At 40.2% G+C, this 12037-nt stretch overlaps 1 protein-coding gene and 2 non-coding genes across 3 annotated transcripts; 1 reads left to right on the top strand and 2 right to left on the bottom strand.

Annotated features, from left to right (window-relative positions):
* Positions 1-1230: 1230 nt before the first annotated feature.
* LOC130469811 (uncharacterized) lies at positions 1231-1587 on the bottom strand. Its single transcript, XM_056839302.1, has one exon. The coding sequence runs from the start codon at positions 1585-1587 to the stop codon at positions 1231-1233; it is 357 nt and encodes a 118-aa protein (XP_056695280.1).
* A 1559-nt stretch (positions 1588-3146) lies between these two features.
* LOC130471040 (small nucleolar RNA R71) lies at positions 3147-3252 on the top strand. The gene has a single exon (XR_008931734.1). It is a non-coding gene; the product is annotated as a small nucleolar RNA R71 (small nucleolar RNA).
* Positions 3253-9430: 6178 nt separating this feature from the next.
* On the bottom strand, positions 9431-9533 carry LOC130471160 (small nucleolar RNA R71). The gene has a single exon (XR_008931823.1). It is a non-coding gene; the product is annotated as a small nucleolar RNA R71 (small nucleolar RNA).
* Between the last annotated feature and the right edge of the window lie 2504 nt (positions 9534-12037).

Raw genomic sequence — 12037 nt, 5'->3', positions numbered from 1 at the left:
ATCAACCTCCACCGCATCATAAAACCTGGTGGGGCGGATTGTCCAGTCACAAAGACCCATAAAATAATCCCACGAGGTTTGATCGTCAAACTCAATCCCCATGGTATCGACATTAGGGGGTCTAACCGCTTTTTTCCTAGACCCGGGAAGGGGATTTTGAAGATTTGGACTTTCTCCTACCAAACATTGTTTTTCAAGGTGACACTAAAGAGAAAACTCAAAATCCCACAACAAACAATCACCACAAGCACCATCAACTATAATTAACCCAACTCCAAAAATCCAAAATCACACCACAATTCCACCAAATCACCTAACAACATCAATAAGAACAACAACCAATTCCAACAACACCAACAAAACCACCATAATTCACAACAACCAATAATCACCCAAAAATTCAATCACCAAATAGTATAATTGAAAATTCAAGAACAAAGAGCAAAACTTAATTAAAGGAGACAAAATATACCACCCAAGAATCGGAAATGATGAATAAACACCCCCAAGAACAACTTCTATCTCCCAACTTCTAAAAAATACACTTTTTAGCTGCTTCTGAAATTGCCGAAAGTATTCAATTTATGGGCTTGTGCGGGCGCACCAGATTAGGTGCGGACGCACCATTGCCAATCCTCGAATTTTCCTGCAGTTTCTCCCAACGCACACAAACTAAAAAAAAAAGCTAGTAGCACAATAAAATAATAAAATCGAAGTAAAGGATAGGTTAGAAACACAGGTTGCCTCCCGAGTAGAGCTTCTTTAATGTCACTAGCTTGACGACTCCCCCAAATGAAAGAGGGGAGGAGAGAAAGAACACCAATACACGGGTTGTCTCCCGGAAGCGCTTCTTTAACGTAACTAGATTGACGGTGCCCCCAAAATTCATGGGGGTTCATATGCAATCAGTTTTGAAATCTTGGCCACCTTGGGCACAAACACCATCTCACTATCGCCAAACTTTGGCATGCAACCAAACCATCTTTGACTATGCTTCTCCTTGGTCTTTTTACCCGGTTTTGGCTTGACTTTGGAAGGAGTAGCCTTTGCATCATCATCAAAATGCATCCCAAATTTCTTGGGAATGGTGGTCACATCTTCAAAATCATCTCCCAACACCTTGGGGATCACATGAACCTCTTCATCATTGGATTGGAACCTAGCAAGCTCATTAGCACACCTAGGAGCACAAGAGTCGTTAGAACTAACATGCATGCAATGGTTCACAATTCAATCAATAGTATTGACGTTCATGCAACTCTTCATTTCTTTCAAACAACCTTCTACACGAGGAAGCTTAAAGCTAGCCTTGATATCTCCCACCTTCAAGGTGATAAGCCCGGCTTGTACATCAATAAGGGAGCCCGCGGTGGCTAAAAATGGCCTCCCTAAAATAATAGGGGTTTGGGCATCCTCATCAATGTCCAAGACCACAAAATCAATAAGAAGTGTAAGCTTGCCGATATTGAGGGGGACATCCTCAACCCTCCCCAAAGGATACATAACCGATAGATCGGCTAATTTCCATGACATATTAGTGGGGGAGAGGTCACCTAGATTAAGCTTCTCAAAGATTTTATATGGCATGATGCTCACACTCTCCCCCAAATCACACAAAGCATTACCAAATGTCAAAGTTTGAATGCAACACGGGATAGAAAAACTCACGGGATCTTTGAGTTTTGGGGAAAGTGGATTTTCGATAAGGTAACTACAATTATCCGTGAGCTTCACGGTATCCTAGGGCCCACATTCTCTCTTGCCACTTAAAATATCTCTCATGAATCTAGAATAATTTGGCATTTTCTTAAGTGCCTCGGTGAAGGACAATGAGACATACAATTTGCTAAGCACATCAAGGAATTTTTAAAATTGAATATCCAACTTGTGTCTTGTAAATATTTAAGGAAAGGGGATATTAGGAGGTGGGAATGGTAAAAGAGCAGCCTCCGTTGGCTTCAAAACATCACTCACATTATCAACGGGAGACTCGACTTCTACAATATCATCATCATTTGACTCAACCACCCTTGGTTCTTCCCCCTTAGACATTGAGACTTCACTAGACTTAACACCATCATTTAAAATCTTCCCACTCCTAGTTATAATAGCATACATTTTCTTTGGTGGGGTTTGACCTTGAGGTAGGAGACTCCATAAGAGCTTCAATATTAGACTTGGGAGAGGGGAGTGGTGGAGGAGCATTGTTAAATTCGGATGAGGTGGGAGAAAATTGAGTGCCATAAGGTTTAGGTCCATTGGATCCGGGAGGAGGAAATTGATTTCCATAATGATTTCCAGGATTCCCTTGATAACCCCCACTAAAGTTCCCTCTATAATGCCCTTGACCAGAAGTTTTCCCCCTCCATCATGGTGGGTTGGGCTATAGTTACCTTGGTTGTAATGTGGTTGATTCATAACCATAAGGTTGGCCATAGGAAACTTGGCCTTGATAGCCTTGTCCCATATGGTTACCTCGGTTTTGGTAATCAAACCCACCTACTTGGCCTTGGCCTTGGTAGTTTGAACCGTGGTAAGCATTGGCATTACTAGGGGGACCTCTAGGACTTTGTTTCTCACCAAACCTAGGGTTTATGGTTCCATCATATCTAGTCCTCACATTAATGGCATTTGCATGATCAGCATCAAAATCATTCTCATAAGAGGAATCATGCGCAACATAAGACACATTATGAAATAGAGGGAACATATTAGGGAAGTGATCATACCCACCACATACATCGCAGTAAGTGGAATTAGGAGGCATAGAATTATAAGAAATAACCTTGCCCTTCCCTTTGGTTAGAAGGGTGGCCGATGGTGAACGGATTGTCGATGGAGACGGGCGGTTGAGAGGGGACACTTTCAAGTTTCTCAAGTCGGGAAGTAAGCTTCTCTATGATATTAGCTTGTTCCAATGCATAGGTCGGCCCCTTTCCTTCATCATGAAGACCCTCTACCTTCGTTTGTGTAGTTCCTTGTTGCTACGTGCCATGCTTGATAGTTTCACACAGCGTCCTCTAAAATATCCTCTATTTGATCCTCCGTCTTATTCATGATTGGACCCCCCCGCTCCCGCATCAAGACTTATCTTGGAAGTCCGGCTAAGTCCCAAGTAAAAGGTTTGTAGGCGGAGCCACTTTTGGATCCCATGGTGTGGGCACTCCCTTTGATACTCTTTAAACCGGTCCCATGCCTCAAACAATGATTCATCTCTCCGTTGTTCAAATGATTGGATTTTGTTTCTATATTCAGCGGTTTTTCCATAGGAGTAAAACTTGCTTAGAAAAGCACTCGTGAGGGAGTTTGGCTTGACCTCCTTGTCAAGCCAATCACTCGCCCTCCCAAGTAATGAAAACCGGAACAACTTGAGGCGAACATATTCTGAAGTGACACTACTGTGCTTGATCGTGTCGCAATAATGTTAGAATTGTTTAAGATGCTCATGGGGTGATTCATTAGCCTTTCTACAAAAGGGAGGATTTGCACTAATGATATCAACGTCGGTCGTATATCAAAAAATTGGCATTTGTTGTAGGAGCTTGGATTCCACACGTGCCTCAAAGGCTCCCGGAATACCCAAATTCTTGACCGGCAACACCATGATTTCACAACTAGTAGGACTTGAAGGAACTTGTTTGGGTTGACTCACTCTTAAAGCTTCAAACGTATTGTTTCTAGATGAACGAGTTCGTATCCGTCTTAAGCCCCTCAACGTTCTCTCTATCTCGTTGTCAAGAGGAAAGAGAGGATGATGTCGAGTCCTATCTCGATTGTGTATGCAATAACTAGGTAGACACGTTAGCAATAATAATTACAACAGAACTAAAATGCTAAAACTAGACTCAATAATAAAGCTAAACTCAAAATCAACAGTTGTCCCCGGCAACGGCGCCATTTTGATAAGCGATTTTCTTGTCTTTATACAAGAATCACTCAATCAAACAAAAATTTTAGAACACCTAGCCTATCAACTATATTGATTATAGTGATAAGTTTCGGGATCGTCCCAAGAGAACGGAGAACAAGAGTTTAACAAGTTCGGGCTAGCTTAGAAGAGAAACGTAATTTGGTTTGTAACGAACTAGCACTTCTACACTAATTAGCAAGTGAATCAAGAAGGAATAAACTAGGGGAGTCGGGGATCAACTCGGTTTCTTTGGTGAAAAGGTGAATAGAATTCAATCACAACAATGCATAGACATGAATCATAGGGGGCAAACCATAAATGTAGCATCCAACACCTCTCGGATAGGATACAATAGCCAACTAATTCCAATGGCATGCTCTGCGTTACCTCAAAACTAGCATGACTCAAAGAATCAACGAGTTAACTCTCATGCTCTCACTAATTCTAAATCTCTTGACAAATTAGTGATGAACACTCCAATCAAATAACTATCCTAGCATTCTCAACTACTATTCAAGCTAAACATGAAAATCCTATTCAGCACATCACAATTTAATCACAATATCATCATGAATTCATTTCTAATTCCCCAAATACTTTCCAAGCGTCACCTCTACCCTAGCATGAAAATACTCAAGAGCCATGGAAATGAAAAGCAATATAAGTATGGAAATCAAACAATTAATCATGCTAATTAATCAAAAACGAAGTTAAAATCAATAAATCACTACTACAAAACGCATTGTTTCTAGACGCGGTTAGCTCGACGCCTGGGTGTAAACGCTGGATGAAAAATCAATTCCCGCTTTATTTCGACGCCTATGGTCGTCGAGAATTTTCTAGACAATTTTGGGCGTCGAGAGTGCACGTGCCTTGCACATCCCCTCAGTTTTAGTAGGAATGTGATACGAGGCCCAAAATATACATCATCCCCAGTCCCCAATTCCCCACCCTCGCAAACTCCTAAAACAATTTCACTAAAATATTCCCTCTCTTGCCTCATTGTTCTCTCTCTTGCCTTACCATTTTCGTTCTCTCACGCCTCACAATGGAGAAGTGCTAAGATGAAAAACTCGATGAAAATCTCGAAAAGGTAATAAATTTTCTCTCCTCTCTTGTTCTTGATTTCTAGGGTTTCCTCCTACATGTTTTTTTTTCCAGATCTTGTTATTAGTTTTTAGGGTTTTCATTCAATTATTCTGAGAGCCATGCATTATTTCTGTCAATTGTATTCCACTTTTCTGGAAAGTAAGTTTTGACGAATTGTTTTTGTTAATTCTTTTTTGCTGAAATTCTCGTTTGTAATTTTGGAACACAATTATTTAATTTTGAATTTGTGACTTTTTCCTATATTCTTTTTAGAATTTTGGGGAAGAAGTAGTTGGCCAGTAAATTTAATTTACTTGAAAATATACAAAGGGAGAAATTTGCAGTTAAAATCTGGAATATGTTGACTAGCATTTTAACTTATAAAATTCTTTTTATTACTTGTTGATGGTTGATTAAATCAATTGATGAACTCAATTTTAATAGGAAAATATATATCTTGTAATTTGTTGCAATATCAATTACTTTTTAGGGTACATTTGATCTAAATAAGTTGTGTGTGACTCATATCCCCCGTTTCATCTTGAGAATGGTCACGGAATAATTGTAGATGATTCCTCAATTATGCAGGGCATATTGTATCAAACATGGAAGATAAAATAGAAGATGCGGATAGACTACACGAGAGGAAAATTGTAGCAGCTTTACAATCAGTTTTGAGAAAGTGTTGGTAACAGATCAAAGTTAATCCCAAAGGGCTCCAAGGGATTGAACTCAATATCCCACATGTGTGGATGGTAAGGTGGAAACATGACTAAATTAGTAAAGAATTAAATTAAAAATAATATGATAGAATAAACCAGAATGCCACCCTTATAGGCATAATTATTACTTCCAAAGAGTGCAAAATTTAAGGATAAAGTATTGGGTGACGCTTTTAATTAGGTGCCAAATTCATAGATTAGCTTCATCTCAAACATATGGTGTATTTCTCTACTCTTGTTAGTATCATAGTCTGGCTTATTTCGTAATTTTTGGCTTAGTGGTTCTGTGTAGTATGCAATGAGAACCACTGAATCTCTGTGCTATTATTTGTTGCTTGCTGTAGAAAATGATATTCTTCAACTCTTTTGAGTTTTCAAGTTAAGAAAATAAGAATATTTTCTTTGAGTTGATAGGTTTATTTTCTCATGCTACATTTTCTCAGTTTTAGACCATAGTCGTTTTCCCCTTTGGGTTCTTTTGTTTTAGAAGAATGTTTAAGCTTCTATGGAAATAAATTTATGTTTCCACATATTGTTAAGCAAAGTTTCTGTGAAAGGGGACTTTGTATTTTCGAAACTATGTTGTGGTTAGTGGTGGTGGGGTACTGGGGTGGGGAAAGGAAAGACCGGAAAGAAACTATGTGATAGAAAAACAAGTTTCAATATATACACCCTATGTAGTTATACTTACTCTCTTTTACAACTTATTTCTAGTATTTGGCTTTAATGTTTAATGGAGGAAATTAAAGAGAATCTAATATGTTTTTTTAACTCCCTATTTCCTTGTTAAGAATAACACACCTAGATTATAGAGTTATCATACTTTTAAATAACTATGAAAAGAACTAACAACCTTAATATTTTACAACGTGCACATAATTTAGTATTCATTTCCTTTGTTCTTGAGAATAAATTTAGCTCAGATTCTCACTCACAAAGGAAAATTATATGGGAGCGGATTCAATTTAAAGAGAATTCCAAGAAATAAAATAAAATAGGAAAAATTGATGAAAATAGGTAGTTTTTTAGGGGATTTATGCAGCTATCTTCTATTCATAATAGAAATGGATACATGCTTCAAATAATTAGGCTATAGAGTACGGACGGAGGTAAAATATTGAGTTCTGTTCTGTTACAGATTGAAGAATTTAGCTCTGATCTATGGCTTGAGGAAATTCAAGGTTGTATGTGCTCATTCAAGAACCTTTTATTAATTTGTGTGATTAATTTGTTTTTTGTTATATAATAGTAACTCAGAAGCTGGTGTTATACCCTTAAAAAAAAAGGATCTGGTGTTATAGACCGTCCTCTTGGTGGGCCCTCAACAGAGATTGATTGCTCCCTTAATTAGTCTAGACCGATCAGGTAATTAGTTTTGAGTAAGTTTTTTTTTTTTACATTTTCACAATTCAGTTGAAAATATCTCTCCTTCTAGTGTTATTCTGATGAGCAAATGTCGCTCTTAGCTTAGGATTTCATGTAGTTTATTATGCTTTTTCATAGTTTTTATAGCTTTTCGTATGAATTTTATAAGTTTCTTTCCATCTTGTGCTTTATAGGTGATTATGGTGAAAAGTGATGGAAAACAAGTAGAATTGAGCCAAAACATGGCTTGTGCGACATAACGGATTTTCGTGCGCCCGAACAGAAGAGAGCTGATGACACTAAGGAAGAAGGAGCAATTTGGTAAACGACCGCACAGACTTTTGTTCGACCGCACAGGAATTCGTGCGCCCACACATGTTCAGCTGTTCGACCAAATCAAGTGTTCAAGGAAGACATGGCCAAGAAAAGAGCATTCGACCGAACATGGATTCTTGTTCGGTCGCACATGACGAAGGAACTGGTCTTCGCTTGGTTTGCTCGCACAAGACTTAATGGTTGCTCGAATTGGTTTTCTGTGTTCGGTTGCACGGAGGGTATGTGCGACCGAATGGCTACGCGGGCTGCTTATTTTCGAATTTCAGCTTCTATTTGGGGAAACTTATAAATAGAATTTTCATTTTAATTTTAGACAATTCAGTTTTTAGATTAACATTTTTAGAATTCCAAAATAGATTTTCAGCATTTCTAGAGAGAGAAACTCTTCTACTTTGAAGCTTCAAGTTGTAATTTCTTCAACTCTTCTCTTAATTTCTTGCAATTCAATTCAATTCCTTAGTTTCTTAATTCTTTCCATTTTACTTTTGTTCTTTAATTGCTCATAATTCTTGAAATTCCTTTTGCTTTGGTTTAGTTGAATTGTTTTATTAATTCATGAATTGATTGTTCAATTGAATGCTCTACTCTTTGATTCTTTCTTTCTAATTCTTCAATCTCATGTTTGCTTGCTTAGTATCCATGAACTTCCTAGTTTCTAGCATGTGTAGTGAGTAGTCTTAGGTTAGGGAAAGGGGAGAATCTAGGGGTTTAATTAGGGGAAATTGATGATTGAATTGATGATTGATTGTTGTAATTAAATATGATTTGGTAATAGGATATCCATGCCTAATTGAGTGGTAGTTGCAAATGCTATTTGATTGGGATTTGATTGGATTGCATAGGCTAGGTTTGGCAAGACATTGTGAGCCTAACTTGTGTATGTGAATAGTGGTGCCTATTATATGCAAGTTTGTTTAGTCTAGGATTAGGCAAAAGCTCTTTCGTAGATTAGACGCTTCGCGTTCCCCATCCGAGAGGTGGCGGGTTCGTCATTCGATGCTATTTGCCTATACACCAAGTCGTTGCATGATCATGATTACTTAAGTGCTTAGTTCGTTTCCCCCGATTTCCCTAGGCTATCCCCGACTCCCTTGCATTCCCCTTTATTGATTCAATTTCGTTTAATTGATAGCTTAGTTTCCTAGTTATAATTCAAACAAACTCTTGTTCAAACTAGCTTAATATCTAAACTCGATGACCACCGTTTCTATGGGACGATCCCTATACTTGCCGCTATAGCAATATAGCCGGTTAGTTTAGTGGTTCTATAAATTTTGTTTGGTGAGGTGATTTTCTATTCAACGACGGAAAAACACCTTATTAAAATAGCGCCGTTGCCGGGGAACGATCGTTGTTATTGAGTTTCATTGAGACTAGTTTATCATTAGAAAATACAAAAACATTGCATTCTTGTTTGCTTTCTTATTTCCTTTGCAATACTCACGTGTTCTTTGAGTTTGTATGCTTGTTAGGGGTCGTGCACGTCAAAGAACCCTCCATCCTCTTGACCTTGAATTGGAGGGGACACTTAGGAGACTAAGGCGTGTTCGAACTAACTCATCAAGCCATAACTGATTCGAATCCTTGAGTGTAGGCGTGGAGGAAGAAGAGAGTGAGCAAGCTTTTGAGACTATGGCGCTCCCGGTTAAGAATTTGGGAATACCGGGGGCATTTGAAGCAACATGCGGTATCCAAGCCCCCACAACTAGTGCTAACAACTTCGAGATCAAGCCCGCCTTGATCAACTTGGTTCAAAGCCACCCTTTTTGTGGGAAGAGCAACGAGTCACCACATGGGCACCTTAAACAATTCGAGCACTATTGTGACACAATCAAGCACAATGGTGTGACATCGGACTACGTGAGGTTGACATTGTTTCGTTTCTCTCTCCTTAGGCGAGCTAGTGATTGGCTTGACAAGGAGGTCAAGCCCAACTCACTTCGCACTTGGAACGAGGTGACTAGTGCGTTTTTGAGCAAGTTTTACTCGCATGGGAAGACGGCGGAATATCGCCACAAAATCCAATCCTTTGAGCAAAAGCGAGACGAGTCACTTTTCGAAGCTTGGGATCATTTTAAAGAGTACCAAAGGGAGTGCCCTCACCATGGGATCCCTAAGTGGTTGTTACTTCAAACCTTCTACTTGGGATTGAGCCAATCCTCAAAGACGAGTCTAGATGCGGGCGCGGGAGGTCCCATCATGAACAAGACCAATGATCAAATTGAGGAGATAATTGAGGATGTGGTCCGAAATTATCAAGCTTGGCACGTTGGTGCAAGGGACTATGATGGCAAGGGTAGGAATGATGATGGTAAAGGGTTGGTATATGCTATGGAGCAAGCTAGGATCATTGAAAAGCTTAGCTCGAGATTGGAAAAGCTAGAGAGCACACCAAGTCAACCACCATCTCCATCAACAATTCCACCACCTTCGGCTACTCTTCTCACTAAGGGGAAGAGCAAGGTGAGTTCCTATGACACTATGCCTCCGGGCACTTCTTTTTGTGATAATTGTCAAGATTTTGGTCATTTCCCCAATGCTTGTCCCTTGGTTCATAATGTGTCTTTTGTGGATTATGGCCCTTCGTGTGAAGGAGATTTTGATATGGAATATGCTCATGCCTTGAATGAGAGGTCTAGAAATGATAACCCCAACAATCAATACTTTGTTAGGCAAGCACCTAGAGGGCCCCCTATGTATGGATCCCACCAAGGCTATGGCCAAGGAAGTGGGTATGATAGCCAAGGCCGAGGTGGCTATAGGGCGCAAGGCTATCAAGTCCAAGAACCCTATGGTCAATCTCAAGGTCTTGGAAATCAAGGCCAATAAAATCAAGGTTTTATAATCCCAACCATCAAGGTGGAGGGGGTTACAACTACTCTTATGGGCAATTTAGGGGTGCCTCTAGTGGGGGTTATCCCTTGAATTTGGGAGGTCCATATGGTGTGTCTCAATATCCACCTCCCGGATTCAATGGACCGAGGACCTATGGAAACCAATTACAAAAAAACCTTAGTGGTTATGGCAATGCAACTCCACCACTCCCGCCTCTCAAGTCTAACTTTGAGGCTCTCATGGAGTCGTTTGTGGGGGCGCACAAGAAGAATGTTGAGTTTGAGGATGGATTCAATCAATCCAACACTCACTTGAAGATGATTGAGACTCAATTGGCACAACTAGCTAGCACCATCAAAGAGAAACAAGTGCATACTAGTCTCCCATCCCAAGGTCAAGCACCTAAACAAATGTATTCGGTTGTGACTCGGAGTGGGATGATTCAAGATGATGATGCTAAGCTAGTTGATGCATCTTGCTCTAGGGGTAAGGATTCTACGGGGAATGAGTCTCCGGGCTGTGATAAGGCGGAAGAGGAGTCTCATGTCGACAACGTGAGAGATGGTGTTAAGTCGAAGGAGACTACTCTTCCTCCTCTCCCAATTCCTCCTCCCCCCTACCCTCAAAGATTTGCCGGGAAAAATCTAGATGATCAATTTCACAAGTTTAGGGAAACTATTAGCAAGCTATATGTGTCATTGTCTTTCACCGAGGCACTCAAGAAAATTCCCCACTATTCTAGATTCATGAGAGATATTCTTAGTGGCAAGAGAAGTTGTGAAGCGAAGGAGACCGTGCAACTCACGGAGAGTTGTAGCGCTCTAATTCAACACTCCTTTCCCCCAAAACTCAATGATCCCGGTAGTTTTTCTATCCCTTGTAGCATTCAAAAGCTCAAATTTGATAATTCTCTTTGTGATTTGGGGGCAAGTGTGAGCATATTGCCATATAAGACTTATGAGAAGCTCAGGCTAGGTGATCTCTCTCCTACCACTATGTCATTGCAACTAGCCGATCGATCGGTTATGTTACCATTAGGTAGGATCGAGGATGTTCCCCTACTAGTTGGCAAGCTTACTTTCCTTTTTGACTTCGTCGTCTTGGACATTGATGAGGATGCCCATACCCCCATTATCTTGGGGAGGCCATTTTTGGCCACCGCGGGTGCTCTTATCGATGTGCAAGGGGGACTAATCACCTTGAAAGCGGGGGATTCAAAAGCTAGCTTCAAGCTTCCCCTTGGTGAAGGATGTTTTGCAACAATGAAAAGTTGTATGAAGGTAGAAACTATTGCTTGTATTGAGAGCTTTGGCTCACATGCTAATCCTTCTAACAATTTTTGTGTTTCTAAGTGTGATAATGAGCTTGCTAGGTCTTCTCTTGATGAAAAGAATGTCCATGGAATCCCCAAGGTGTTTGGGGATGAGTTTGATGATGTTATGACCATCTCCGAGATATTTAAAATGCGTGAAGATGGTGATAGTGGAGCTAACACCTCCGAATTGATTCATGAATCGGGATAGAAATCCAAGCGACCCACGAAATCCAAGAGTCCAAAGATGGCCAAGGAGGAGCTTGGTGGTGGATTATTTGGTTTTCGCCTCTTGAATGGTGATGTCGTTAAGATGTTTGTGCCCAAAGGGAAAAAGAAGTGCATATTGACTAGTGTTGACCCAAAGTTGGGTGTGTTTGACCCCCCTTGACCTTTTGGGGGGTCCGTGAAGCTAATGACGTTAAACGAGCGCTACCCGGGAGGCAACCCGGTTGTCTAACTCCTAGT

Source organism: Spinacia oleracea, chromosome 3, assembly GCF_020520425.1.
Source record: "Spinacia oleracea cultivar Varoflay chromosome 3, BTI_SOV_V1, whole genome shotgun sequence".
In the NCBI taxonomy this organism is placed as follows: domain Eukaryota; kingdom Viridiplantae; phylum Streptophyta; class Magnoliopsida; order Caryophyllales; family Amaranthaceae; genus Spinacia; species Spinacia oleracea.
This window is presented reverse-complemented; position numbering and strand designations above follow the sequence as displayed.